This window comes from Ammospiza nelsoni, chromosome Z, assembly GCF_027579445.1.
Source record: "Ammospiza nelsoni isolate bAmmNel1 chromosome Z, bAmmNel1.pri, whole genome shotgun sequence".
NCBI lineage: Eukaryota > Metazoa > Chordata > Aves > Passeriformes > Passerellidae > Ammospiza > Ammospiza nelsoni.
Window position 1 is genome coordinate 12,713,654 of NC_080669.1, and position 26,189 is coordinate 12,739,842.

The 26,189-nt window shown below is 38.3% G+C and overlaps 1 protein-coding gene across 4 annotated transcripts in view; it reads left to right on the top strand.

Annotated features, from left to right (window-relative positions):
• The window catches only part of TNFAIP8 (TNF alpha induced protein 8), a 57,612-nt gene extending 33,590 nt beyond the window's left edge, over window positions 1-24,022 (top strand). For 3 of the 4 annotated variants that reach the window (XM_059492717.1, XM_059492718.1, XM_059492719.1), the window contains exon 2: window positions 22,134-24,022. In XM_059492717.1, coding sequence (XP_059348700.1) covers window positions 22,134-22,699 — 566 coding nt within the window. In that variant the 3' untranslated portion in view covers window positions 22,700-24,022. Of the gene's footprint in view, window positions 1-3,948; window positions 4,096-22,133 lie in introns of those variants that run through there. The other variant, XM_059492716.1, reaches the window with a different exon arrangement.
• Window positions 24,023-26,189: the final 2,167 nt, after the last annotated feature.

Below are 26,189 nucleotides of genomic sequence, written 5' to 3' on the forward strand. Positions count from 1 at the left end.
TAAGAGAATCTGCCCTACAAAATTTTGTTTTGTCTACTGATTCTGTTTTTAGAGTTTTTGCCATTCTTTGTTTTGTCCCTCCTATTCCATATATCCCATGCAGTGTTTACTTGTACACCTTTTCCTTTTCCTCACAATTGGTAGTGTGGTGGGAAATCCCAATCTCCTCAGCTGCTATCAGGGTCTGTCATGTGGTTTCAAATAATTCAGTACATTACAGTCAGTAAAAGAGACATAACTGACTTAGGGAAAAGGACTGATGACTCTCATCTCTGCCAGGGAATTGTAGTTGGGCACAGATCGTACTTTTTTATTGTTTAAAGGTTTGAAATCCACTGAATGTGACATTCTGGAAGAGCAGAAGGTATTCATCAGACAACTTTATTATGTTAACAAAATATGGGGAAGTTTTGTTTTTTTTTTTTTTTTTTTTAATCACATGAATGTGTGAAGTCTTAAGTGTGACATTACCATGTCCTTCTCTCTAGAACTGTTCTAGGGCTGTACAGGGTTTTTCTTACAGTAGAGGATTTAGTCTTGCTTCCAATGGCAGCTGCCTCCTTTTGAAATCTTCTTGCTGATACTTTTCTGGTAGTGGTGCTGCTTCCTTTTTTTTTTTATGAAACAAAATATTATAGTCTTTTTTGACATTTTAGGGTCTTCTTGACAACAATTTTAGCCCTTTTTTTTTCTGCTAAGATGCCTATTATTTCTGTTATATACTTACAAGATGCATCATTGTATTTTCAGCTTCTGTATCTAATGGACAAATGCTTGTGTAAAGAGAGCTGTCTCATTATGGATTGTGACACAAAACATAAACAGGGTTTTGAGCTGGAGAGAGGGGATGTGCTGGCCCATCCCTTTACGATTCCTCATGCACTACTGTAGTAAGCCAGGGCCTGGCTCTAGCCTGCTCTTGCTGTGGTGACCCTTCCTTAGGGTTTAGCAGAAGTCAGGACAATTTACAGATGTGATGAGTTAAAAGCCAAGCCAAACCAGGACTAGCTTTTTTTTTTTTTTTTTTTTTTTTTTTTTTTTTTTTTTTTTTTTTTTTTTAAGAAAAACCAAAAGTTTGGTTTTTTTAGGTTGGAAAGGACCATACTCCCCTTGTCTTACCCAACTTTGAAGCTTTTAGCCACTGAAGCATATCAGCCCATTTTTTTTGTGTGTGTTGTACGCAGATGATTTCATTTTCTTGTGGGAATTCTGGCCTTCCCTCCATAACAGTGTCTGTCCAAATGTGTGGTGAGTTTTAGGCCTTCACTGTAGGAAGGTACTTTTCTGTAAGAGAATCTGTCCCATGAAATTTAGCTGCACCTATTAATTATGTTTTTGGAATTTTTGTTATTCCTTTTTTTGTCATTCCTATTCCAAACCACATGCACAGTTTACAATTAAAGAGGGACTTTTTGGGGCTTTCCAGGCTTTTTACTCACCGTGGGATCCAAATAAATCTGGATGCTTTGATAAATGTCACTTCCCTGTAGATGTAGTGTCATCTGTTACCCTGGCTCTAGTATTTTTCACTGACTCTGCTTAATTTTAACCTGCCTCATTCCATTACTTTTGCTGTCTTTCTAAGGACAATAATTAAAGTTGCTTGGGTGCAGACTCTGAAAAAGGTGATAATGTTCTATTATCGTATGCCAGTACGAGTTCCTGCTTAACCCAAGAGCAGAAAATTACATACCTGACCAGTCTTTGGCCAGGTTGGAGTCTTTTCACCACTCTTTTCAGTACATGTTAGGCTTTTAAGAAGCCTAACAACCAAAATGAAAGAAAAACCAATTTCTCGAGTCTGAATTGAGACCCTGTGTGCAGGAGTATCAGGACTGCGTGAGGAGATGTGATTTTGACTTTGTGCATAAGAAATGAAATAAAATCACTGTATTTTTGTTATTTTGTTATTTTTGTTATCCACTGGGGTATAAAGTTTCTGAGATTTGAGAAATCCTGATTTACAAAACTTGCTGACATTTAATCACAGGTCTTATTATCTCTCTGTGTCTGTCTGTCATCTAAAATAACAAAAGGCATCCATCTAATATGTAAATGTGATCATGCAGGGATCTTGATGCTGGCTTATATTCCTGTTTCTCTACAACACTTCCTTTGATTAAAGGACTCCAGGGGCTACTGCAGTTCTTCTGGACTCACCTTATGTTTCTTCCTGTTCCTTCTCTATTCTGTGTGAAGTTTTTTGATTGGTTTTAATCTCCTTATTACCCTTAACTAGTACTTTAATTTTTTTTCCTTTTTGTTTATCTTGAAAATGTGGCTTCTTTAGCTACTCCAGTGATGTAGTTAGGGGTAATACTCAATTTCATTCTCTGTGCTTTCAAGGATGCAGCATTGTACACCACAGGAGTTGATAAGGCCTGCAGAAGACAGCTAGCTTCTTAAGGAATATCTTTGAGGAACTCATGGAGTTATGTGTATTGCAAAACAGGAAATTGTCAGTGTCACCAAAAGCCTTTAAAAAAAAGGAAATCTGTCTTTCCTAGGTGTGGGTAGAGTACATGGCAAAGGACAGTCCTTATAATAAAATAACTGCAAGTAGGATAAAACTGCTAACATTCTGAAGTATTATTTACCCCAGTCCTCTGAGCAGCTTTGCTGTAGGTAAAGAATTCGTGCTGTATCTGTTAGTTGCAAGGCCATCCTTCCTACACCTGGTCTTCTCAGCTTTGTGAGTGTAAACGCCTTAACGAGTACAAGGGAATGTTACAATCTGAACAGTTTATTTATTTTTTTTTTCCTCTGTGCCTCAGTGCAGAGCTGCTAACAGCTTTGGCTCTTTCTGACTTCACTGCGAAATACAAATACACTTACTTCTGCTTGACTGCAGTAGGACATTTGCTAACTGTTAATAGCTGTTAATGATGTTACCTCCAGGAGACCCCGAGAGCCCTTCAGGCCCGCAGGTTTGACCCTGTGAGACAGAGAGGTAGGTGGGAATTTGATGGCATGTTGGAGCTGGCAGGGCCATCACATCTCTCCTTTTGTCAGAGCAGTCGTGTTTCCAGCGAGGTTTTGCCCTGTTCACTGTGCTAGAAATCCATTGAATGAATAAGCAGGGATAGATGGTTCCCTAGAACAATGATTTTACTGGAGTCTGTGCTAACTGAGAGTGGGCTTCAGAGTAATTCCCCTTGATTTTGCGCTGAAGGCGTGTGTGACACGCTGCAAACTGGGAAGTGGCTGCTGAAGACCCCGACCTCTTCGTAAAACTGTATCCTGTAGTAGTTAAAAACATCAAGTCTTTTATGGAATGTTTGTGGTGTAGCTGGGGTAGCACAAAGAATCCAGATAGTTTTTCCTAGGATGTAAACTGAATCACTAGTCTCAGGGTAGATGGCACCATGCACTGAGCACTACTGAAAGAAAATTATTTTTGCTCAAACTACCTGAAAGAAGGCTGCTACTTCTCATCTTTAAGCACCTATTAAGTCATCCAGTATTAGTCAGTGTAATTATGGAGGCTGCAGAAGTAATTCCAGATAGCAAACAGTGTTGAAATGTACAATTTAGCCTTAAAAACAAAACAATTTAAAATAGATTTTCCTGCAAGTTAAGGGAGCCCCAGTGTGATTGTCAGCCACCGCAATCAGACACTGCTGTGCACTCAGGGCTCTTTTGGCCTCTCCTGCTTGCTTTCTCATACCACGTTGGCAAGCTGCAACAAGTGAAAACTCCACCCTTCCTACAGACTGGGGAGAATAAGATTCATAAACGGCAACAGCTGGCGAGTAAAACCGGGGTTTCTCTGAAGGTGCTGTTTTTTCAGACAGTCGCTGTGTGCAGCTGAGAAAGGGGCGGGCTCCTTTGCAAGTAGATTAGTTGTGATTTGCTGAATTCGTAGACTTTTCCCCTCAAAACCCCAGCCCTCTCGCGCTCTCTCTCTCTCTCTCTCTCTCTTTTTTTTTTTCTTTTTTTTTTTTTTCCCCTCCTTCTGAGAGAGAGAGAGAGAGAGAGAAAGGGAGAGGGAGAGAAGTTGACCTGCGGCTGCCTCTCAGCGCGCACGTCAGCGTCGGTCCGGTCCCAGAGCCTCGCCCGGCACCATGAGCTCGGAAGCCGATGAGCCCAAGGAAGGTACGGTTCTGAGCTATTTATTTTCCTAATGTATTTATTAGGGGAGGAAATCCACGCGCTGCTTCTCCGAGCATGGAGGAGGAGAGTTTATGCCCTCTTCAGCTTTCGGGTGTTCAAAGGGGAGGGGAAAAGGCCTTTGCAAAAGTGTTGGGAGCCGTGGCGATTTTGCGGGATACGACGGGACCGAAGTGTTGGTGCCCAGGGGTGTCTGTCTGCCTCGGCAGTGGTAATTTACCCGCACGTGGAGTACAGATAAGTGGCAGAAACAGTGTTTCAAAACACTTGTAGTCAAATGTCGAAAGAGGAACATTTCTTTAGTTTGGAAGCGCTGTATTTTTCAGCAAAAGAGGAAGTTGCATGGGGAGAAGTGAAAGGTCATTATTTTGGGAATAGGGTTGATGCCACTTACTTCCCTGCAGATGAGTGTGTGTGTGTGTGTGTGTGTGTTACAGCAGAGGAGAGTGCCAGAGCTACAGCGTGCTGCTGCTTCTGCTCGGGAACGTGTGGAGGGGCTGGAAGTGCTCCAACAAAAATGCAATTATTCCCTGGTGTTGATCGGGAGGGGGGCGTGAGAGGGATTCGGACAGTGGGGAGCAAGCGGGGAAGGAGCAGGGCAATTTCCTGAAAGTGCCTATATACAAAAGAGCATTTATATAGATGAGGGAACAGGGCAGTGGTGGGGTTGTATGCTCGATTTCTTAGAATGGAGTTGATGTTTCATGGTTACACAAACTCCTTAGGGGGACTCAAACATACAGAGGTCCAGTATGGCTGAGAAAAATAACTTTAAAAGCCCCAACAAAAAAAGCAAGCAGTAAGGTGACCTAAGCATTTTGTATTTGGTAAAAACAAGAACTTTTCAGAATGTTTCAGGTGGTTTTCCCCTCACAGTCTGTACAACTTCCTTCACTTGAATATAACATTATGAGGGGCATCTCTTTGCTTGCTTAAAAGAGGATTTTGTTGATTTGCAAAAAAGTCTCCTTGCACTGAAACAGAATTAATGCTTATAGTGCTGGTAGAACCTGGTAAGTAATGGAGCCCAATAGCCTCTGTTTTGATATGAATAATCCTTATATCTTTTTTCTTATCAAATGAACAGCTGAACCAAAAGGCAGCTTGACTTTTTTTTTCCTTCTTTTTCTTTCCGAGAATATTCTGTGGGATGGATTTATTGAAAAGCAGAACTGTACAAATTATTTCTCTATAGAAACTTTGAAAAAGACAATATGTGAACATTCTCCCTCAGCTTTACTGCAAGAGGGATCTGCTTGCATGCTATAGCAGGGAAGATCCTCTGGTTTATACAGGAAGCTCCAGACAGTTTTATGAAGCTGGCTACATTTGAAATGTAAATTTTATTGTTTGAAGAAATGTCTTACCTTCTTAGCTGACTCTGATTCTTAAAATCAAATGTGTTTGCCTTTCTGTACATTTCTTCATAAACAACTTGAGGTGACAGGATTTTCATGCTGAAAAAAAGCATTTGAAGCAGGTGTCTGAGAAAGAAAAAAAAAGGGGGTAGCTATTTGATTAGTTATTTTTAACTTGGGGAATATTTAGGTTTTGCTGTTCTTTGTTCCTAATGTGTTAGAATGGAAAATGAAACAGTAACCATTGTGGGAAGATGAGGTACAGATGTCACTGGGAAGGTTTTTCAGTCAGTCTGTAAACATATCCCTGGTAATATATTCACATCTTTAAAAGAACAATTTAGAAAATGCATGAGGAAAGTGTGTATGTGAATAAAAACTGAGATTATTAGGTAAAAATGTAGAATTGCAGCTGTCACACTGCTTTGCCTAGTCTGATTGAACATTTATGGAACCATAAAATACTGAAAAATGCAGTCAAATACCGTGTACTGGTAGTGATCCAGTGTATGTAGCATAAAATAGAGTCTTTCAACAAGCTCTGTTTCATGAAGAAACTTTGGTTTTTTGCATAAAGAAAATGGATGCTTCACAAATTCAAACTGAATGTGTGTGTCAGTTTTTTGACACTGAGGATATATAACTTTTAAGTGGTTTACCACTTTTTAAGTGGTTTACCAAAGGGGAGGTTGTTGATTTTTGCTTTAGGTGCCAGACTAAATGTCACTCTTAAAGAGAAATTCTGATTTACCCACAAACTATATGGTTCACCTGGGGAATCAGGAGGTAAGGTTATGGAAGGAGGAGAGGGTACACTTGGACAGTTACAGAACAGGTATTTCACCAGATCCTGTGCATTGCAAGGCCAAAACTAGTGATGAAGGGCATAGTGGCTAATCTGCTACAAGCTAAAAAGTGAAAGCAGGAGAAGGCTACATGAGAAATGTTGGTTTAATGAATGTTTGTAAGCATAGGCAGATTTTTTTGTTTGGTTTCATTAAAGCAGAGGTTCTCAAATGGCCAGGAGCTGGTAAAGGGGTCTGTGAGGAGTTCTGAAGTTCAGTTGCATCTTCCAGGCGTGACTCCCTTGTGTTGGAAGATCAAGCTCATAGAGTTGAGGGTGCAGTAATAACATTGAACATTGTGTATGTTCTGCCAACGACCTGATGCTGAAGTGAGCAATACTTTCAGCTACTTTATACAATGGAGTTGCAGTAACTGGAGAACATTGGGATGTCTATAAAAGTAGACTTATTGTGGATTATTTTGAAAAAATCTACATAACAAGATCAAGATTGTGGGCTTTGCTACTGTAAAAATTAACTATATCCACTGTTGCAATGAAACCCAAAATCAAGGTCAATTTTGAATGGCTAAGTTCTAAAGATTTTCTTTTTGTAAATAATCAAATAAAGGTAGAGCATTTGACCTCAAGTAAAATCAAATTTTTTTAACAGGAACAGAGACTAAAAAGACATTGCTAGAAGACAGGCATTACCCCGGTATATATTACACTAATTGCTGAATATGGGGTATGCAGCAGTGTATGTGGGCTTTTCAGCTTCTGCCTTTGATGTCTTCATGGTCTGTATTAGAATGGTAACATGAAACAGGTTTTTTTCCTCCTGCCATGCTGCTCAGTAACTTCAGAACAATCTTTGTATTCCTCTGTATCCCACCATGCTGTGGTAAATATGTGCATGTGTCTTTATGGCATCAATCTGTATTGCATTTACAGATTCCAACAACTGTCGTGATATAAATAACCCTGTCAGATTTTCTTGTTTTCATTGCTTTCACCCCAGATGAAACAAATCTTGTGTTCAAGTCCATAAGAAGACTTACAGCATTTAACTGCATGGCATAATTTCACTCTGGTGTTGATTGGTGGCATGTCACCTACCATGGAAGGTACCACATGGTTTCAGGCTTTGATTTGACTGAATTCCTTTTTGAGATCTAAAGGAAATGTTATTACTGCTGTTGTGTTAAAACTATGTATAATGAGTGCACATTTTAAAGTACATGGCAGCACCAATCAAGATTATTGTGATGTGAATGCAGTTCTTCAATAGAGGGAAACAGTAGTTTATGTAAAGCTCCAGAGAACTTCAGCCTCATGCTAGAGGTTTTATGCAGTATATTTAAAAAAGAAACAGGAGAAGTCTAATATCTCAAAGGAAAAGTTAAATAATAACAAATATCAGAGTGAATGTAATACATAGCCTGTAAAACAAGGTGAGAGCCTGCACTGCACCTTTTTCATACTTAGTTTTGAATACCACATTTCAGGAGAGAGAGAGATCAGAACATGCCTACAAGTGATTGGAGATTTTTTTAGACATGATTAGCATTTTTTTTAATCCAAATGAGATTACCAAAGAATGAGCTCACCTGTTTTGTTCATTTTAGAGCTCAGAACAACACAGGGGTTATAAAATCACAGAGCAGCCACTGTTTCATGAAGTTGGTATTCCCTCCTATAAGTAGTGCTGGATTTGCTTTGACATTTTGCAGTCACCTCTCATGTGTGAATGTTTTCCAAGCTAGAATTTTGTTCTAGATGAGAAATCAAGTGCTCTTGTGCTCCTGCAGTCCAGTTACTGCACTCCTCCATCAGCGGGACTCGGTAACGGATCATTCTCCGTCCCACTAATTCCAAAACTAGAATTTGTTAGAACCTGTTTTTATTTTATGACAATGAATGGGAAATCCAAACTGTAGAAATAGAGCATGTAATTAGTACTTAGCCCCACAGATTTGAATCGCCTGCTGCTCTCACCCAAAAGACTAAAAAATGTGGTCTTCCTTTGTCTCACCTGCTCTTTGCTTAGTCTCTCTTGTCAAGATAATAATCTTCATAAAACATTAAGGCCCATGAAACAGGGGCCTTTTGTTGTAATAGTCTGGACAGTTCTGTTCCAAAGCATCATCTGGCTCCAGTGGGTGTGTTAGAGATCTTGATTACTCAATTTGAGAACTTTTTTTTTTATTTCACAGATAACTTTCTTACTGTTGATGAGGAGAATGAAAAGATAGCTGGCTATGCATATCATGTACACAGCTTTGTAAATCATAGCAATGCTTGACAATTTGGCCTTTTGTGCAGTCCCTTCTATAGTTAATTGGAATTATTAATAGGACAGAGTGATAGGAAAAAAGTATCCCCCTAGTACAGGAAAGCAGGAAAAAAAGAAAATAAGCTTGTGAGAGTTTTGAAAGAATTATTACTAACCAGGTGCTGTAAAACCATATCACATATGCATGAGAAAGGCATTGCCAGAGGTACAAATAGCAGGGAAAAAGGAAAACAAAGAAGCTAAAACCTTAATGAAGAAGAAGCAATGGGAAATTTTGGGGAAGTAAGAGTACAGTTCATAGGCAAGTTGGAACTGGTAGATTTTTTTAGTGTAGTTTGGGTGACAGTACATTTAATGAAGTGAGATGCAGGGAATAAATGTCTGTGAGGACCAAAACTGCCAGGGTTTGTAGCACAGCTACTGTAACTTCACTGAGATGTGGGCCCTTGAATCTATCAGTCGGAGCACTGACTTCAGGCTGTTAAGCCATAGGACTCTGTAAGAAGCTCTGCACCTCTCCCCTTCAAAACTGAAAGAATGGTTGTTTTTATTTTCCTGGCCACATTGGGATCATCTTTGAGATAACCTGTTTGTTAGTGGATCAGATGGCTGCTCTGATTGCTTTTCCTACAGGCTCAGAATTTAATTAGTTGAACTGGTGGTGTTTTGTTGTATAACACATTTGGAAGTCCATATGCAGTAGTTGTTTTCTGCAGGACACATTGTACCTCATGTATTTATTAATCTGTGCAGCTGGATCAGATGAGGAAGCTAGCTGGTAATTTGAGCACAGGCCATGGGATAAACATGGGCTGTAGCTGATAGATTACTTCAGAGAATCACTGAAACTTAACAGGTTAATCATTTATCTGTGATTGTAGGGTTGAATGCTAGATTGCTTTGAGAAAATTCCATTAATATAATTATACTTATGCAATCAAATCCAAAATGAATTGCAAGTTTCACATGCTTAGTTTCAAATATGATACAGTCCCTTGAGCTATCTGGTTGATAGAGAGAATCACAGATTAACTGAGGCTCTAGGGAATTTCTAGAGGTCACTGGGTACAACCTTTCACTGAAGGCAGAGCCAGCTTTCAAGTTGGATCCAAATTCAAAGCTAGATGAGGTTGCTCAGGCTTTTTCCAGTTGCATTGATAGCATCCTTGAGAGTGGTGATGCCACCACTTCTCTATCAACCACTTTTCTAGCACCTCAGTGTTTGGTAACACTTGCTCTGTCGTTCCAAATGAGACTTCCCCTTGATGCTGCTTGTGTCTCTTGCCCTCTTCTCTTTTGCTGTGCACCCTCAAAAAGAGCCTGGCTCTGCCTGCTCTGTAACTATTCAGTAAGAAGTTGCACATGTTGATAAGGAACGCTGTTATTTTAATCAAACCTGGCATTCTCAACACATCTTTGGCATCAGGTGCCCCACCTCCCTAACCATGCTGGTGACAGCCTGTAGGACCTGCTTCCATTTGCCAGCTCCTTTTTTTGGGGGGACCCCAATATTGTTCATAGTATTCCACATAAGGGAAGAAAGCAGTTTGGTTTCAGGTTCTATGAGTAGAACTTTTTCATCTTCTGAAATTGTTTGTTGTACTGGAGACTTAGTTTCCCAGTCTTCCTTTCATTTATCTGTGATCATAGCATTTGCTCTATTATGGTACTTACACCTTTGGGTTGTTTTCTTCGGGGACTTTGCGAACAATGCCACAAACGAGAGGCTGGAGACCAGCAGCAAAAGTCAGAGAATCTCTGCAGAATGAAAAGAAATACCTGTGTAAGGGAAGGGCCTTGCATGTACACTTGGTAAAGCTGTATTCTTCACCAGGACTACTTCCAAGCATAACATAACAGGCTAAATTAATTGCTTCTAAGAATAATGAGTGTTTTGTTATACATTAGCTAGGAGCAGCTTAAGAAAAAATGTAACACTAATTGTAATTTGCAGTTTTTATCCAAAAACACCCAACATTTCTTTTATCAGTATCGATTTATGATTTGGTCAAACCTCCCATTAAATATTACAGTCTCAGAAGGGTTCTTAAATGCTGCTTTTTGAGAAGCAAAATGCATCCCCTCTCCACTCAGTCATTAAGTGTCCCTTTAATAATAAGTAAAGAAAATGAAAACTATATTGCAGGTGTTATCTCAGAATTCTGGGCTGTTTTTTTGCTATAATTAGACTACAAAATGTGGTAAGAGTAGAGCACTTCAAAAAGAGAAAGTGCTTTATGCTATTTCGTGAAACAATTTCTGGTTTTCATTTCTCCATACTCAATAGAAGCAGTAGGCTGAAATAGTTTAATCTATTTCACAATGCTTTAAAGCAAAAATTACCTTTTTCGTATTTTAAGATTATTTTTTTCATGTTTGCATATTGGTTAGATGCTTCATAAAACCAGTAGTATCCAGCAGTGGTACTGTTACCAGTAGCAATTGCTGTTTATGAATTTGTAAGAAATTTGATGCTTGAACTGGCTGTTCTGCATTAATGAGTAGCACTAATCTGAAAATAGCCTTATACATGTTGACACTGAGGTGTTTTTTTTATGGTGGGAAATCTGAAAGTTACAGATGTTCATGTTTTCTTGGTTTGCATAATTACATTTGATGAGTTGCTTGTGTTTTTTAATGGTAGATGTACACTTCCTGTTTTGTGGACGTATCTCTGTCATGACTACAGAACAGGATACACAGTGGGATTAGCTGCATTTCATTAAATGCAACTGCCAAAATCTCAGTGGTTTTAACCATATTGATGGCAAGAGCAAAGCCTTAAACCCATTGTCATTTGGAGACAGTCTTTGAGGGAGAAGGAGAAAAACTGAGAGGCCTGTTCTTTGAGATATTCATTCTACATTCAAAACTTTGGGATGTTTTCTCACAAATTTTGTTCTTATCCCTAAGATCCTCTGCCTGAGTTGGGTGTTTGATTCGGTTTCATTGGCTGATTCCCTGTCCCAGTTCTGGTGTGTGGTTTGTTTCTCTTGCATGGCTGGCAGGCAGTGGGAAGGAGAGAGCTCGCATCACTGGGTGGCTCGCGTGTTGGATTCAGTCTCGGGAACTTGGCATTCAAAATCTTTCCCACAGAACTGTTTCAGCAGAAGCAATATAGAGGATTGGAGACACACTGTATAAACTAATTTAATTTTCCCTACCATTTGCAGAATTTGGTATCAGCATTTGTAACTATGCAGATTAGTAGTGAAAGGTCAGATAGTCTATTTTGCATAGCAGTAGGGAAAACCTATATTTCAGTTTGACAGATAATGTACAAATGTCAGAGTGTCTGCAGAGTCCTGTTCCTGCTGGCAGTTTGCAGTAATGAGAATAAATTGCAGTAAAGTGGGAATAAGCACCTAATTTATTTGAGAGCATTTATCCTGGAAAGGTTTGAAACCTGAAATTCCAGGGACGTAATTTGAGATTATTTTATGTATCTGTAAAGGCCAGTAATTGCAAGTTGCTCTAAGGCATTGCTAGCTGCCCTGTGATTTTAGTGGATCTCTAAGAATGTGATACCCTCAAGTCCCTATCCCAAAATATTTACATTCATACAGCAATTAATGAAGAACTGACTGAATGCATGCACAGGCAAGCATGCATTTAATTAACTTCAAAGAGGTGTGGAGAAACCTTTGAAAAATGCAGAAACTCCATTGTTTTAAAACCTGAGGCTTTCATGAGGAATGGTTTTGCTTTTGCTATGTCCACTTTGCAAAACTATTCTACAAAGACAATTGTATTTCTAGAAAGATTAAAATTTTGGTTTAATATTAATGGAAGTGAGCAGATGACTCTGGCGAATAGTTCAGTTACTGATTCCAAGGGCTGTTTTTTCCTACTTGTAAATGAGAAAATGAATGGGTGTTTCTGTTAACCTAAAAACACTTGTTTTAAAAGCATTCACTGAGAAATAGTGATGTAGACTTCTTTAGGAACTTGAAACAGTGAATCATAAATTTGAGGGTCTGTGAGCAGTAATGGTGGATACTTCAGGAAGGGATAAGAATAAAGTTTGACTCTGGTGTCTTGTGATGAGATGTCCTCATCAAGCTCACAGCCTTGTCCTCAATGCTGGAAGTTAGAGATTTAAATTCTGTGATGCAGGACACTGCGTCGTGAATGTTTGTTTAAACTCACATTTCTTTGCAACAAGCAGTTGGTATCAAAATCAGTAACTTGCAATTAAATGTTGATCCCTTTTTTGTCACTTGTTACTTGATGTCATGCAGTTGGGGAGGACATTATGGTGAAGAAAAGAGAAAGTATTGACATTTTTATTTCAGTGCAAACATTTGAAATTTAAATTGATGGTGTTTCTGTTCACCACTTGAAGGCTTTCCTTCTCCTGGTTCAAATTTGCATTCCCTCCTTCTTACTATGGGTAATAATCTTGGAAAACCGAAGGTGTAACAACCTTTCTTGCTATTGTCTGCCCTTTCATAGCTGATCAGTGCTGTCCATTGCTTAGTTGAAAATACCATTTGATGCCACTGCAAAGTAAAGAAGCTAAATTGTCAAATTCTGCAGCAGTCAACAGCTGTTAAAAAACAGTGCAGTCAAGTCTTATATGCTTTGCCCCAAGAAGAGGATTACAGAGAAGATACAGGTTTAAGAAATCACAGAACAGTTGAGGCTGAACAGGGACCTCTGGAGGCTGTCCAGTTTTGAGTCAATAAATATACTTGCAACCTTTAAAAACAAACAGGATTATTACTGCTTTGCTACATAACAGTGTTCTGTATCCAAATAATATTGCTTCCTGATGTAAAAGAGAATGAGAGGGTCAGACATAATGTTTAACCAAAGATTCAATTTTAAAGAAGAAGATTAAGTTGGTACAATATTGAAGACCTATTTTTTCTCTTATGTTTTATATTCCACTATTACTTAAGGACATTAATGAAAGCAAAACCAAACTCATAAGATGTGGGGGGAGGTGGACTGGTGTTTTGACAGTCTTAAGGTATGTTTGAGAGTTTTGGTGTTGTTAAGTCAAATATTTTAAAGGTGGGTTTGGGTGGCACTAGTGGGAACAAAGAGGAGACCAAGCAAAGCCTGTGGAAGACAAACCGTGTGCTTGGGTCTTGGAGAGCCTGTTCTGAGCTGGAGGGAGAAATGAAGATAAAAGACTCAACCTCTTGTTTCAGGACTGGATGTTTGGACAAAGGTTGTGATAGTATGGATACAGAGGATACAGGCTGTAGCTACTAAATAATGGAAAAAGAACTTAAAACATAGGGGTTGGTTTATTTTGCTCCTTGTGGAGTAGGAAAGTAAACATGTTAGCTGTGCAGAGAAAATTACCATTTCAGTCACCAGTTGTAGTCTTCCATAATCATGGAAGCAGCCATGAGTGACTGGTATGGAAGGCAGACAAAGCACATATTCTCTGTACAGCCATGCACTGAATGCCATAAAATGTATCCTTTCTTGTAAAAAAAAAAAGGTAGTAAAAAATCAAAAACTGAAAGAGAGATGAAGGGTGCCTCTAGTGTATTAGGCCTAAAGAACAGCTGATATCTGTTAAGTAAAATTCTTAGATGGGATAATTTTGTGTATTCTTTATAATCTGCATTCAGTGTTGATATTGCAAATGAATATACCAACCAGACACCTGAGAACTGAAAGGCCTTGGTGTCACTACTAGATTTTATGCAGCTGGCCTGTGGCTGTGGCAGTCTTCAGTGCCTCAGAGTGCCTCAGAAGTTGGTTTTATATATATAAATATATATTTATTTATTTATATAATATATAAATTATATATATAATACATTGTTAATGATAATATATAATTTACACTATACATATTATATATATGTATATTAAAAATAATATACACATACATGCACATACGCGCACACACATGAAGTTAATGGTAGCAATCCAGCCTGCTTTAAACATTAAAATGAAAGACAGATACCAAGGGAGTCCCATCCTCTCTAAAAAACAGACAGTGCAGCTGCAGATTGACAGGGAGAATAGAGAGCCAGAACTAGAAATACAGGAAAAACATTTTTAACTAGTTTCAAAGACATTGTAAGATCCCTCACAAACTTCTGTGTCATTTTAACTCTCTGAAGCCTCTGCTTTGACTTTCTTTACATGTGATTCAAATACATGCCCTTTGCATTTTGATGGCCAGGTTCTGACATTCGCCTTGTGACTGAGTTCCCTGTCCCTCTCATGCCAGATTGGCATCTTGTTCAGACCTTCCACTTCATTGTATTTTTGCAACATGCCAAATTTCATTTTATCCAATGGATTCCAAGTTCTTCAGGGCTGCTAGTCTCAGAGGTTTTCCTTCTGCATTCAAGCCAGGAACTCGTTTTTTATATGTATGTAGTTCCTGTGCCTACAGCTAACTGTTTTGGGGTTCATTTCTTGTGAGAAAACATTCTTTTTGCCAGGATGGTAAGAGCAATTAGGTACCGCTTTTTCAGATTTCAAATTTAGGGTGCCACTTGGCTTAGGGAGCTTGGCGCTGTTGCGTTACTGCAGTTTGGTATGTATTTCTAAGGCTGGGCAAAATACAGAGTACCTGCATTGCATTTGATTGATTGGAAGGAATGACATAAGATACACTTTATTTCCTGTGAAAAGGTTTGTCAGCATTATTATTCACTGTGCACGGACACTTGGTACATACAGAGGAACCTGATACAGCCCTGAAAGGACCAACAGCTGAAATATACAGGCTTTGTATTTAACAGCACTGCACCAGTTGTTACATTCCAACAGGAATAACAAATGGTGGCAGAGGACTGAAATACCAAATTAAGTTCATAACACTGCTCTGTGTGACTGTCATTTTCTTGGTTTAGTATCCAGTGTATTCTGAAATATTCTGAGAGCAGTCATCTGAAGTAAATCTGATTTTTTTTTCCTTCTTTTTAAAGCTACGCTGTTAATTAAAATACATGCAGAGGTTTTGGGAAAAATGGCTTTTAGGAGGCTTTTTAAATTTTCTTAATCAGCTACAGTATATGTATCATGTGATGCATAGGCTGGCTGTGGGAAGCACAAGCATGTAAAACCAGAATAACTTGTTGGCACTGACTGCTCCCATGGGACTGCAAAACTCTGTAACATTCTTATTGGAAATAGCATAATACCTTGCTACTCTACTCAGCCTTAACCTTCAGGTACATTTTTTGGCAATTTTTCTCACCTCTTGACCAAAAAAAAATTTTCATTTTCTGGGGTTTTTTAATGGTTTGGTTTTGTTTTTGCAGCTAGAATGTGGATCATCTTTTGTTGTTCATAATATTTTGGATATTTTAATACAGGAATATTAGAATTAAAAAGCAAAATGTAGAAGCATAAAAGAGTATCACATGCAAACATATTGGCAATGACTTACAGAGCATTTTATCGGGTGAGAAGAAACTGTTCTAAATGGTGTTTGCTGGCTTTTCTTTTATTTTTCCTATGTTTCTGCAGATCAGTATATGCCCACTTTCAGTTTGAGTATACGGTTCAGACATACTCTGTATTTTCAAAAATGCTTCATTAGCCATATTTTTTCTGAAATTGCTTGATTAACTCTTGCTCCAGAGTGACTTGCAGCCTCATAGCTGACTTCCAAATCCAGTAAGACTGCTCATGCAGTATTTGCCATGCATAAAGCTTGTCTTCAGATGGGGTGGTTTTCCTTTTGAAGGTCTTCCAGTGTGAATGCCAGAACTAGTGCACATTGCTTGAATAATTAACATTCTCGTTGTATGCCCAGTTGGTAACAATTATGGCAAGACAGAATTTAGTACCATTTACTTTACCTGTTAGGAGAACTGTAGGCAAATGTTACTCATGAAAGAACGCTTTGTATACATTGAAATTTTTAGTTAAAACTCTTTTCTAGTTAGAATCAGTATTCATATATAAATCCCTCTTTTTATGCACAAGATGCCAAGCAAAATATTTGATCTTCCAACACGGACCTCGTGTACGTGAATTAGAAAAGTAGAGGTGCATGTGAAAGAAGCAAGTACTGTACAGGGCTCCTGTTTGAGGGGATTTTTTCGTTCCCCCTTGTGCACTTGGCCACTTGCTGTCCGGGTTTTCCACTGCCTGATGGTGCTTGCCCAGCCCGTGAGCCCTGCTGACGTCCCTCTGGCAGCGAGCTCTGTGCCTCCCCTGGTCCCTTCCCGCTCCTGCCCTCAGCCCGCGGTGGAGTTGCAGTCCCAGTGTCTGAGGCTCAAGAGCGAAAGCTCTCAGCGTGTTTCTGGCCTTGCGTGTCTGGTGGAAGTCTCAGTTTTCACCGGCTTCTAAAAAGCCAGTAAGGGAGCACATGCTTAGAATGTGGAGACTGGCCAATATGCTGAAGTGGCCATCTGGGAGCTGCTGTAATTTTGGAAGGAATTCTAGAAGAATTTTGGGAAGGATTGTAAGGATTTTAGCATACCTCTCACCCAGGCAACATTGAAGCACTAAGAATCAAAACACTGACTCTCCTCTTAAAATAGAAAAAAGAAAACAGCATTAAAAAACCTTTTTGAAACTGTGACTCACTCAAATGGTTATTAAGAAGAAGCTATATATATCGCTTGACAGCTAGAAAAATCAACTTACCTTGTTCATATCTGAAGACTTCATAGTCTGTACCCTACCACTCAAGTTTTTTAATCATATTGTCATGTAATAAGTACATTGTGAAAATTGTTACAGCCCTGGTAACAGGTTTATAACTGTTCTGCCTATTCTGTACCTCAGGATGTGTTTGTTCACTGGTACTTACTCTTGTAGTTTATCACCATCGGAGCTTTATCTTACTGAAGTCATGTATTTATCTGTGAATTCATATATGTATATGCTTCTGTATTTTTTTTTTTATCTTTGTGCCCTGTGTCATTCCTGAAAACAAGGGTAGACCTGTGAAGACCCAGAAAGCAGAAGACAAAAAAAGATAAAAAATGCAGTAATTCTTTCATCCCTTCATATCTAGGCAATCTCATGATTTTGGAGGTGCATGACTCATGGTCACATACACTCAGAGAGCATAATACTAATTCCACTTGATTTCAAGTTGCCTCCCTCCAGGGAAATAGTGCTCTTTCACTACAGGAGTCTGACTGAACATGCATGTGTGGCATGTGCAGGCTTTTAGCTGTAGTTCTCACACACAGTCTGTAGAGAGGCAAAAACACAAATCCACACGATTCCCGTCAGGAAGTCCACTCCCACATTTCTCAATGCAATGTGATAATCTTTTAAATGCTGCCTGCAGCCCTCAGTCAGTGCTGTCCCTTTCCTCTCAAGTCCATGTTGATGTTTTTGTTCCCAAAAACCCTCACCATTTTTGGGTCTTAACCTGTGCAGCACGTGATGTTCTAGTCTCTAAAATGAGAACAGGGTCTCAAGGAACAGTGTTTTACAGTCATATTTTCTCTTCTTTTTGGACTGTTCTGTCAACAGAGTAAGTCTCAGAAAGCTCAGCTCTTGACCATGGAATTTATGATGGTTCACTGTAATTTTTTTGCTGGATGCTTTTTTTTTTCCTGCTCCTTCATAACAAGAAGTTTAAAAATACTCTGTGACTCAAGTATTCATTGTCAATGTACATGACATTGCATACACTCAGCTGCAAGTGATGTTGAATCTACCTTAGACTGTTGTCTTGTGGAAGAAAAGAAGCTGGGTTTTTTCCAAATACTACCTTTTTTTTCTTTTAAATTTAAATAAAGTTGAGACATAGGGTATGTGGTAATAGTGTAATAGTCATTTGCCACAGTACGGAGGGAGGTTATGCTAGTTTCCATGTGAGGGAAAAGTCAGCATTGCAGCCGTAAGTATGAGCCTTCTTGTACTTTTATAGCAGTCTTCTGAGAGTCTATTAACCACAACTTTAAATTTTCACTGAAAGCTTACACTTCCACCACAGTTTAAGGAAAACCTCTGTATGGTAAAATACTTTGGGAAAAACACTTCCAGAATAAATATTGGACATTCTACATGTCCAATATTTAGTCATTTTAATACACAAAATCCGTGTTATATACTATGTTAATACCATGTTAATACCCTATACTGTGGGCTTGGCTATGAAAATCAAAAAGTTTCGTAATCACTAAACTCACAGCTTTCACAGGAGGCTATCTCTAGCACCTTGTTTCCTCATTTAAATAATAATTTAGGAGATTTTGCAGATGTCTGCATTATTCCCAAGATTGATCCTGTGAATTTCAAAGTAATGGAAGCAGGATTTCCTCTGAGAGCCTTTCCTCTAGGACTACTTTCCTCTTTGGACGTGTGGCTTTACTGCACATAATCATGCTTATTTAAGTAGTTTGTGCAGAAAATGACATCCTGTTGATTTCGATGGCGTATTTTTACATGATAACCTTTTAAAAAGTAAAGTACAAAACTGCAGAGGAAAGAAATTTGAGCTATAAAGAGCAGAGTCATGAGGTAAACCAAACTGTGAGATGCTTAAAATTAGTGGTGTTACTTGCAGGTCACCAGAGAAATGACACTATTTCAGTTTAAAGTGCAAGGATGTAACCTGTCAACACAAAAGGTGTGGTCAGACATCCAGGCCAGCCACTGTAATCAAAAGGTGTCTACATACGACTGTACCCCTGAGGAGTTGTGCAAAGGTGCATTTTCAGGTGCTGGTATCTGAAGTTTTAGTCAGAAGTTGGAAAGGGGGTGCCTGGCAGCCCTTTGCCTTGGGAGCGTTGCGCTCCCCAGCAGAACCTGTGAGTCAGGCACCTCTGATACACGGATGAGCATCTCCACTTGCACATACCAGGTTAATGTTTTACAAACCTCTTTTGGAGGTTTTTAAAGTCAAGTCACAGCAGCTTTCTTCTCCCTCCCTGTCTGTGACTTGTTCCAGTTGTCAGGAACAGCCCTCAGGGTTGCTCTGCTCGCTCGGCGCTGCAATTTCCTTTCAGCTCTCTCTTGGAGGAAGTGAAACCACTGAGATGTATTTTTGCTTTCTGAGGTGCCAGAGCAAAATGAAGCACTGCAGGCAGGAGAGAAAGGTAGCTGAGAAGAGCTGCCCTTACAGCGAGGAGGAAAACCCCATAATCTCTCTGTGATAGCTTCTGACAATGTTTCAAAGCACAATAAAGTGTGCGCTGCATTTACCAGAATAAATACGCCACAGGCCAGTCTTCACCTTGGGTGTTTTGCTTCTCTTTCTGCTGTCCGCAGTAAAAACTGCAATTACGTTAGATGAACAAGTAATAGCTTTGCTGTTATTTAAGGAAGTGTGTGTGTTCATTCTGAAGAAGCTCTACTCTTACTGCTTAAACTCAGTTTTATTCAAGCCGTGAAATAAATTTTAAGTCTTTGTCATTGGTAAGGAGGAAAAAAATCTGATTATAGACTACAAAGAGTTAGCAAGTTCCTTTTTTGGATTGGCTGAAATACTGAAGTATGAAATTTACATCTTTAGCAATTAAATTAGAACCCATGTAACAGCACAGGGAAAATGAAACTAACTTCTAGTGTATTTATATCAAAGAAGATGGAAAGTAAGCCATGCTGAATAGCCCCAAAACTTGGACAGATATTAGGAAAATACCTTAAGAGTTTGGCAGCTTTCAGAATGGAGCAGTTCCTGTTTTGGTTAGCAAGGGTAACTACATGTTGTGTTGTACTTTGTAAAATGTAAAATTATGTAATATAAGAGGTTTTTTTTTAAAAAAAAAAGTAAAATATTTAGCATACTGCCAAACAGTAACTGCTGTTAATAGGAACATCCATATCTGTGTGGAAGTGTCGGAAAGAAGACATCATAAGCATTACTAATAAGACTTTAATTAATAAAAGTTATGAAATAACAATTGATATTCCTGTTTTGGAAGAGAAAGAAAGTTTTCATTCGTCCGTAAATCTTTGTAAAGCATTGGCTATTGAGTTCTAGAATTTGACCACCCTTTGGAAAACATGGATTAATTCCACTTTAATAGTAACTGTTGCAGTTTTAGCTTTAAAAGCACAGAAAGAAAATCAAATGTTTTCAGTTCAAAATGACTGCTCAGCATCTTTAATGTCTTCCTGTATCTTTGTGGTTGAGAAGTGTGTCTGTCTTGTGATCTTGAGTGCTTTGCCCAAGAGAGATAACAAGGGTTCTTTGGTTTTTGAGTGTCCTCTTGCAGTAAAGATTTTAAAAAAATGTACTCAGACTCTTCATACTTCAAAACAAAATACTGATGTGCACTAAAAGTTGTAATGAACAAACCTGTTTGAAGGTTTATGGGATGATAAAAAGTGAGCTTGTTATTAAGTTTCTCAAAGATACTCTTGAATTAAAAATACAGATTTGTGTTTCATGTCCTGAAGGACAAGTTTCTTCTATTTGCTGGAACCCCTGAGGCACCCTGTGTCTGAACACACCCAGCTGCCCACATACCAGCAGTTAAGAGGAAACCTTTTCCAAATTCAGGGACTTACTGTCTGACATCTGCAGAGTTGATGTTTCCATGAAAAGAAAAAAAAAAAAAAAAAGAAAATATTTCCAGTCCCTGTGTTTGCTAAGCAAACCTTTCATATGTACAGTAAATGTAAACAGATGTACTCTTCCTTCCCCCTGTCTGAGACTCCAGGAGAGCTGCAGCACAAAGGCAGCCATTTCCCAGACAATTCTACCTGAAAATACCAGCTCACCTGTGTCTTAATGGAGAGAGTGCTGCCCAGGGAGGGTCAAAAAATTGTTGCTGACAACAGAACAAGTGATAACATTTCACAAGTCAAGTTTCTGAAGCATTGTTTGGGGTCTTCTAACAAGAACTTTTTGTTCTTTTGAACAAAAGTACAAACCAGTCATTGGGTGTAATCAAACATAATTTTAGAAGTGGAAATGTGATCTAGGATCTACTTCATTGGTCACAAAAAGATGCATTTAAAAGGTTATACTCACAATTGGTTTGAAAATCCCTAGAAAGTAAATGTCTTGCTTTTACTGCATAAAATATAGGACATAGAAATGTTAATCTTTACTTGCTTTTCTTCTGAAAACCAGTGTCTTCAGATTCCATCCAGAGAATCTCAGTGCTGTTTGCTGACCCATGGTATTTAGTCTGTCTTTTGTATTTCTGCATGGATATCTATAGATACATATAAAATAGATATCTTTTAAAAAATTGATGTGTTGTGTCTGCATTCACTGATCATGTAAAACACTAAGCCGGAAAAGGCTTTATAATCGTTGCTTCACTGAATGATTATCTTTATTTGAGTAGCAGTGGTTATTTGTCATGACATTGAAATAATCCTGGTTTCAGATTTCATTACGAATGTGAAAATCAGATTAGATTTGTGACTCATCTGATCAAATCGGGCAGTTTTAGTGCCTCAGTTTGAAATCACTCCATATATAGAGAGAGCTTCTACACCATTTCTGAGCAACTTCAGTTGGTATTTTCTCAAAAGTAAAACTGTCTGAAAGACCTTGAACCTAAAGAGAAGAGAGTTCTAGGGATATAAATAAGGGGTTTTTTTCTGCAACTACGTTGCGTATTTTTGTAGCACTTAGTAAGACTATTGTGAATGTATAAATATTCCTCAACTTGCTGTCCAGAGACTGTCTGTTTCAAAGTACTGACTGCACACTTTTTTCTTCTCCTAGTGGCCACAGATGTCTTCAACTCCAAAAGTCTGGCCATTCAGGCCCAGAAGAAGATCCTTGGAAAAATGGTGTCCAAATCAATAGCAACTACTTTGATTGATGATACAAGCAGTGATGTTTTAGATGAGCTTTACAGAGTAACAAAGGAATATACACAAAATAAAAAAGAAGCAGAGAAGATAATCAAAAACCTCATTAAAATAGTCCTCAAATTGGCAATTCTCTACAGGAACAACCAATTTAATCAAGATGAAATAGCCCTGATGGAGAAATTCAAGAAGAAGGTTCATCAGCTGGCTAAGACCGTGGTGAGTTTCCATCAGGTGGATTATACCTTTGACAGGAACTTTTTGTCCAAACTGTTGAATGAATGTAGAGAGCTGCTCCATGAAATCATTCAGCGTCACCTAACTGCGAAGTCACACGGACGCGTCAACAATGTGTTTGATCACTTCTCTGATTGTGAATTTTTGGCTGCCTTGTACAATCCGTTTGGACCTTATAAAATCCATCTGCAGAAACTTTGTGATGGGGTCAACAAAATGCTAGATGAGGGGAACATATAAGTACTTGTATTATAGGTGACTGCCTATCAGTTACTTGTAGATGGAACACTTGATTTATGAAGGAATAAGGGAGCATGCAAAGAGGTTTTTTTACATTATGACAAATCTTTCCTAAATATCTCTATTAATTGATTTCTTACTTTGCGCTATCTGTTGCTATTCAGAGTCCATCTGGAAGAAAAACTGCACATGACTTTTTTACTGTGCTTTGCCTATGGAAACAGCTCGATAAAGACAATCAAACAGAATGGTTCAAGTAGAGTAAGAGTCTTGCAAGATAGATATACAAACCAAAACAATACGCTGTCAGACAATCCGCATCTTTCATAGATTTACAGAATTAATTCTTAACTATCAGAATCCAGTAATGTTGGTAACAGACTATCATGGTGATGGTACACTCTGTAATTTCTTTCATTTACTTGTAAAATAGACATATTTGATTCAGTTATAGTCTTCTATGCTCTCTGCACAGATAACAGCTTCCTAGTGTTGCCATTATGAAGCACTGAGTTTTATATAAAATCAGTGATGCTGTCACATAGAGTCTTAACAGCAGGCTTGTGCATCTCCAGCTCAGAGGTGAAAACTTCCTGACTGCCAGGCAGGATCTCCCAAGGAAGAGATCCTTATAGACCTGCACAGGTGCTGGCTTCCTTTGACCACATGGGGATTATTTGAGGAATAAGCTACAGGAAAATAGCCGAACGGGGGAAGAGCATTCCCAAGAAACTGCTTGTGGTACAGAATTTTAACTCTGCCTATGATAAGATAAAACACAGTGACTTCTCTGTGCAATTCCTTAAGATTTTTAGAATTCTGCTAGTAGAATCATAGAATCAATCATTTGGGTTGGAAGGGTCAAAATTCTTTTTGAAAAGATGTGAGTCAGTTTATCTGATATACTAGTCTGATGTGTATGATGATGTGAATTCACCAAAGTTGATAAATAAATTGCAAGCCAATTTGCTTTGTGTACAATGAAAGTAGAAGCAGAAATTAATGTTATCATTGTGTTATATACTATTTAACTAATGGAAAAATGGAACTTTAAATAATTTTTTTCTTCTTTTCTTACTTCTCACCTTTTATCCTTCTTTTTCTTCCTCATCTTCTCTCTGCCTTGACATTGGGGATAAAAAATGTGACTTTCTAGACACTGTAATGTACTTAAAAGCATGAAGTTAATACATTTCAAACAGCCAAAGACTTTTTGTTAGGAAGCATATAAAGATTTTGCTGTTTATTTAATTGCCAGTGTTTTTGCTGTTTGCTGTGTCCTTTTGTTTTAATGAGTAAACCAAAGAATATTTGCACTCCAAACTTCTCTTGTCTTTTTTTTTCCCTTATCACATTTTAAATACTAAATTGTGCCAGCAACAAAAGCATTGCAACAATTTCAGCACTATTTGTGATGTTAAGAGAGAAATTTAAGTTTTATTCCTGTTAGGTTGGTCATTAGGCTCTCAATATTCCTGGAAAGCTGCCAGAGAAATGTGTTCAAAATGTGAATCCATTCAATGGAAGCCACTGGTGTTCAGCAGAGAGAGAAGATTGATGTTCTACTTGTCTGGAAACAGCTGGGAACTGATGAAAGGACAGTACACTGGGATTTGCCAAGAACTAACTTATTAGATTGACATCTGAAGGAGTTTCATGTAAGATCTCTTCCCATGCTTTGCCTAAGCAGTAAGTATGCTGTCTTCTGTCCATCAGAAGTCATGTGTAGGGATGCAACATCATGGAGAAAAATCGCACAAATTGTAAAGAGTTTAGTTGCTGGTGTATTTATTTTATCTTCCTGCCTAGAAATACTAATTCTTCCTCCTAGAGTGAGAATAAAAAGGAACTGGACTTCTAGAAATTAAATCAGTTTTATTTACAAATCCTATTTTTAAACTGTGTCCTGATTCTCCCAAAATAGCCTAATTTATAACAAATGGTAACAGTCACTGAAAGGAGAAGACAGTACCTTGTTTAGAACCAGGTGTAGTACATGTGCATGCTGTGTAAAACACAGAAGATTATCTTTGGCCATGAACATGAATATTTTGATGCTGAAATTTGAATTTTCTCTGGAAAAAAAAAAACCTGCTTAAATAATCTTTGCACATTGATAATTAACACCTACTTACATGTATATGAGCCATGTACATTTTCAGTACCCAGCTGCACTGTCCGGCCATTTACTTGTTAGAAAAAGTGAAAATTGCCCATGGAGATTTGATTATAAGCATGAAAACTTGACAGCTAAGAGAACATATATTTAGCTCACATTTGAGTTACATTTTTCTGAGATGCTGTGACATTGGTTCTTGTCTGGCATTCATTTTGAATTACAAAAAAGTGAGTTCCATAGTGATGAAAGAAATCAATTGTGTTTGGTTTTCAAACACCTACCATGTTCTTCTGACATAGCACTCAAGCACATATACTTTTGCAGTTAAATTTTTTTTCCTGCAGCATACGTAAGTAGTAGCTTTAATTATGAAAATTCAGAAAGAAACTGACAGCATTTTTGCCTGTAGTACACTTGTATGAAGGCACTGACCCTCTAGCAGAAACTTGACATAGTCAAGATTTTAAAAAAGGTTACAGTCTCACTGTTTAATTATGGGTAGCATAATCCCATAATTTAGTATTGCAAAATTGATAATGCTGTGTTTTAATAGGGTAATAATTATTAATACATTAAAATCCAGTCACCATTTTACAACGGGCATTTAAATCTCAGTACTTCAGGTGATGCGTATTTTAATGTCTTTTCAACAGTTAGTTAATATGTAAAGCCTAATGCCATCAAAATACGTGTTGAAGTTCTGTAACTTAAAACTAATTTTATAGCTTTTTAGAGGCATTGAAAAAGTGCTAAGTCAGACCTTGGATACATTTTACAAGATGTAAACAAACACGATCTCATCCATGTAACGAAAACAAAATATGGGGAGGTTATCTGGGCGATTCTGTGTGGGCTTTTGGCTTTTGGCCACTCCTTAATTATGTTTGTGTGCACAGACAAACAAAAAGGCACAATTGGGTAAATGACAAGCCTTATTCTTGGCCTTGAGTTCTCTTGAGATCTCTTGTATCTCCATTTAGGAGGTACAGAGATCGTAAGGAATCTGGAAGCTTTCAGCAACTGATGTGGAGTGATTTGTGGTTTTGTTTTGTTTTTTTTTCCCAAATCATGTCTCTTCCAAAAAAAGATTCAACCCCACCCATAAATTCTTGTAAAACAATAGTGAGGAGATGGCCAATTGCTTTCTCATATCTCTCCCTAGTGAGATTACATTTTCCTGAGAAAACTGGGAACTGATTGTGATGATAGTTAGCTTCAGTAACTTTCTAGTTGTAATGGCTATAATATGACTATTTAAAGGTAAACTGGAATTCTGCATGTGGCTCTTCAAGGGACCAGAGGGGGTGCGCATTTTCAGGGGCTGGCAGAGAGGGATCTAGCCCCCTTCATTGCAGAGGGGACAGCGTTAAG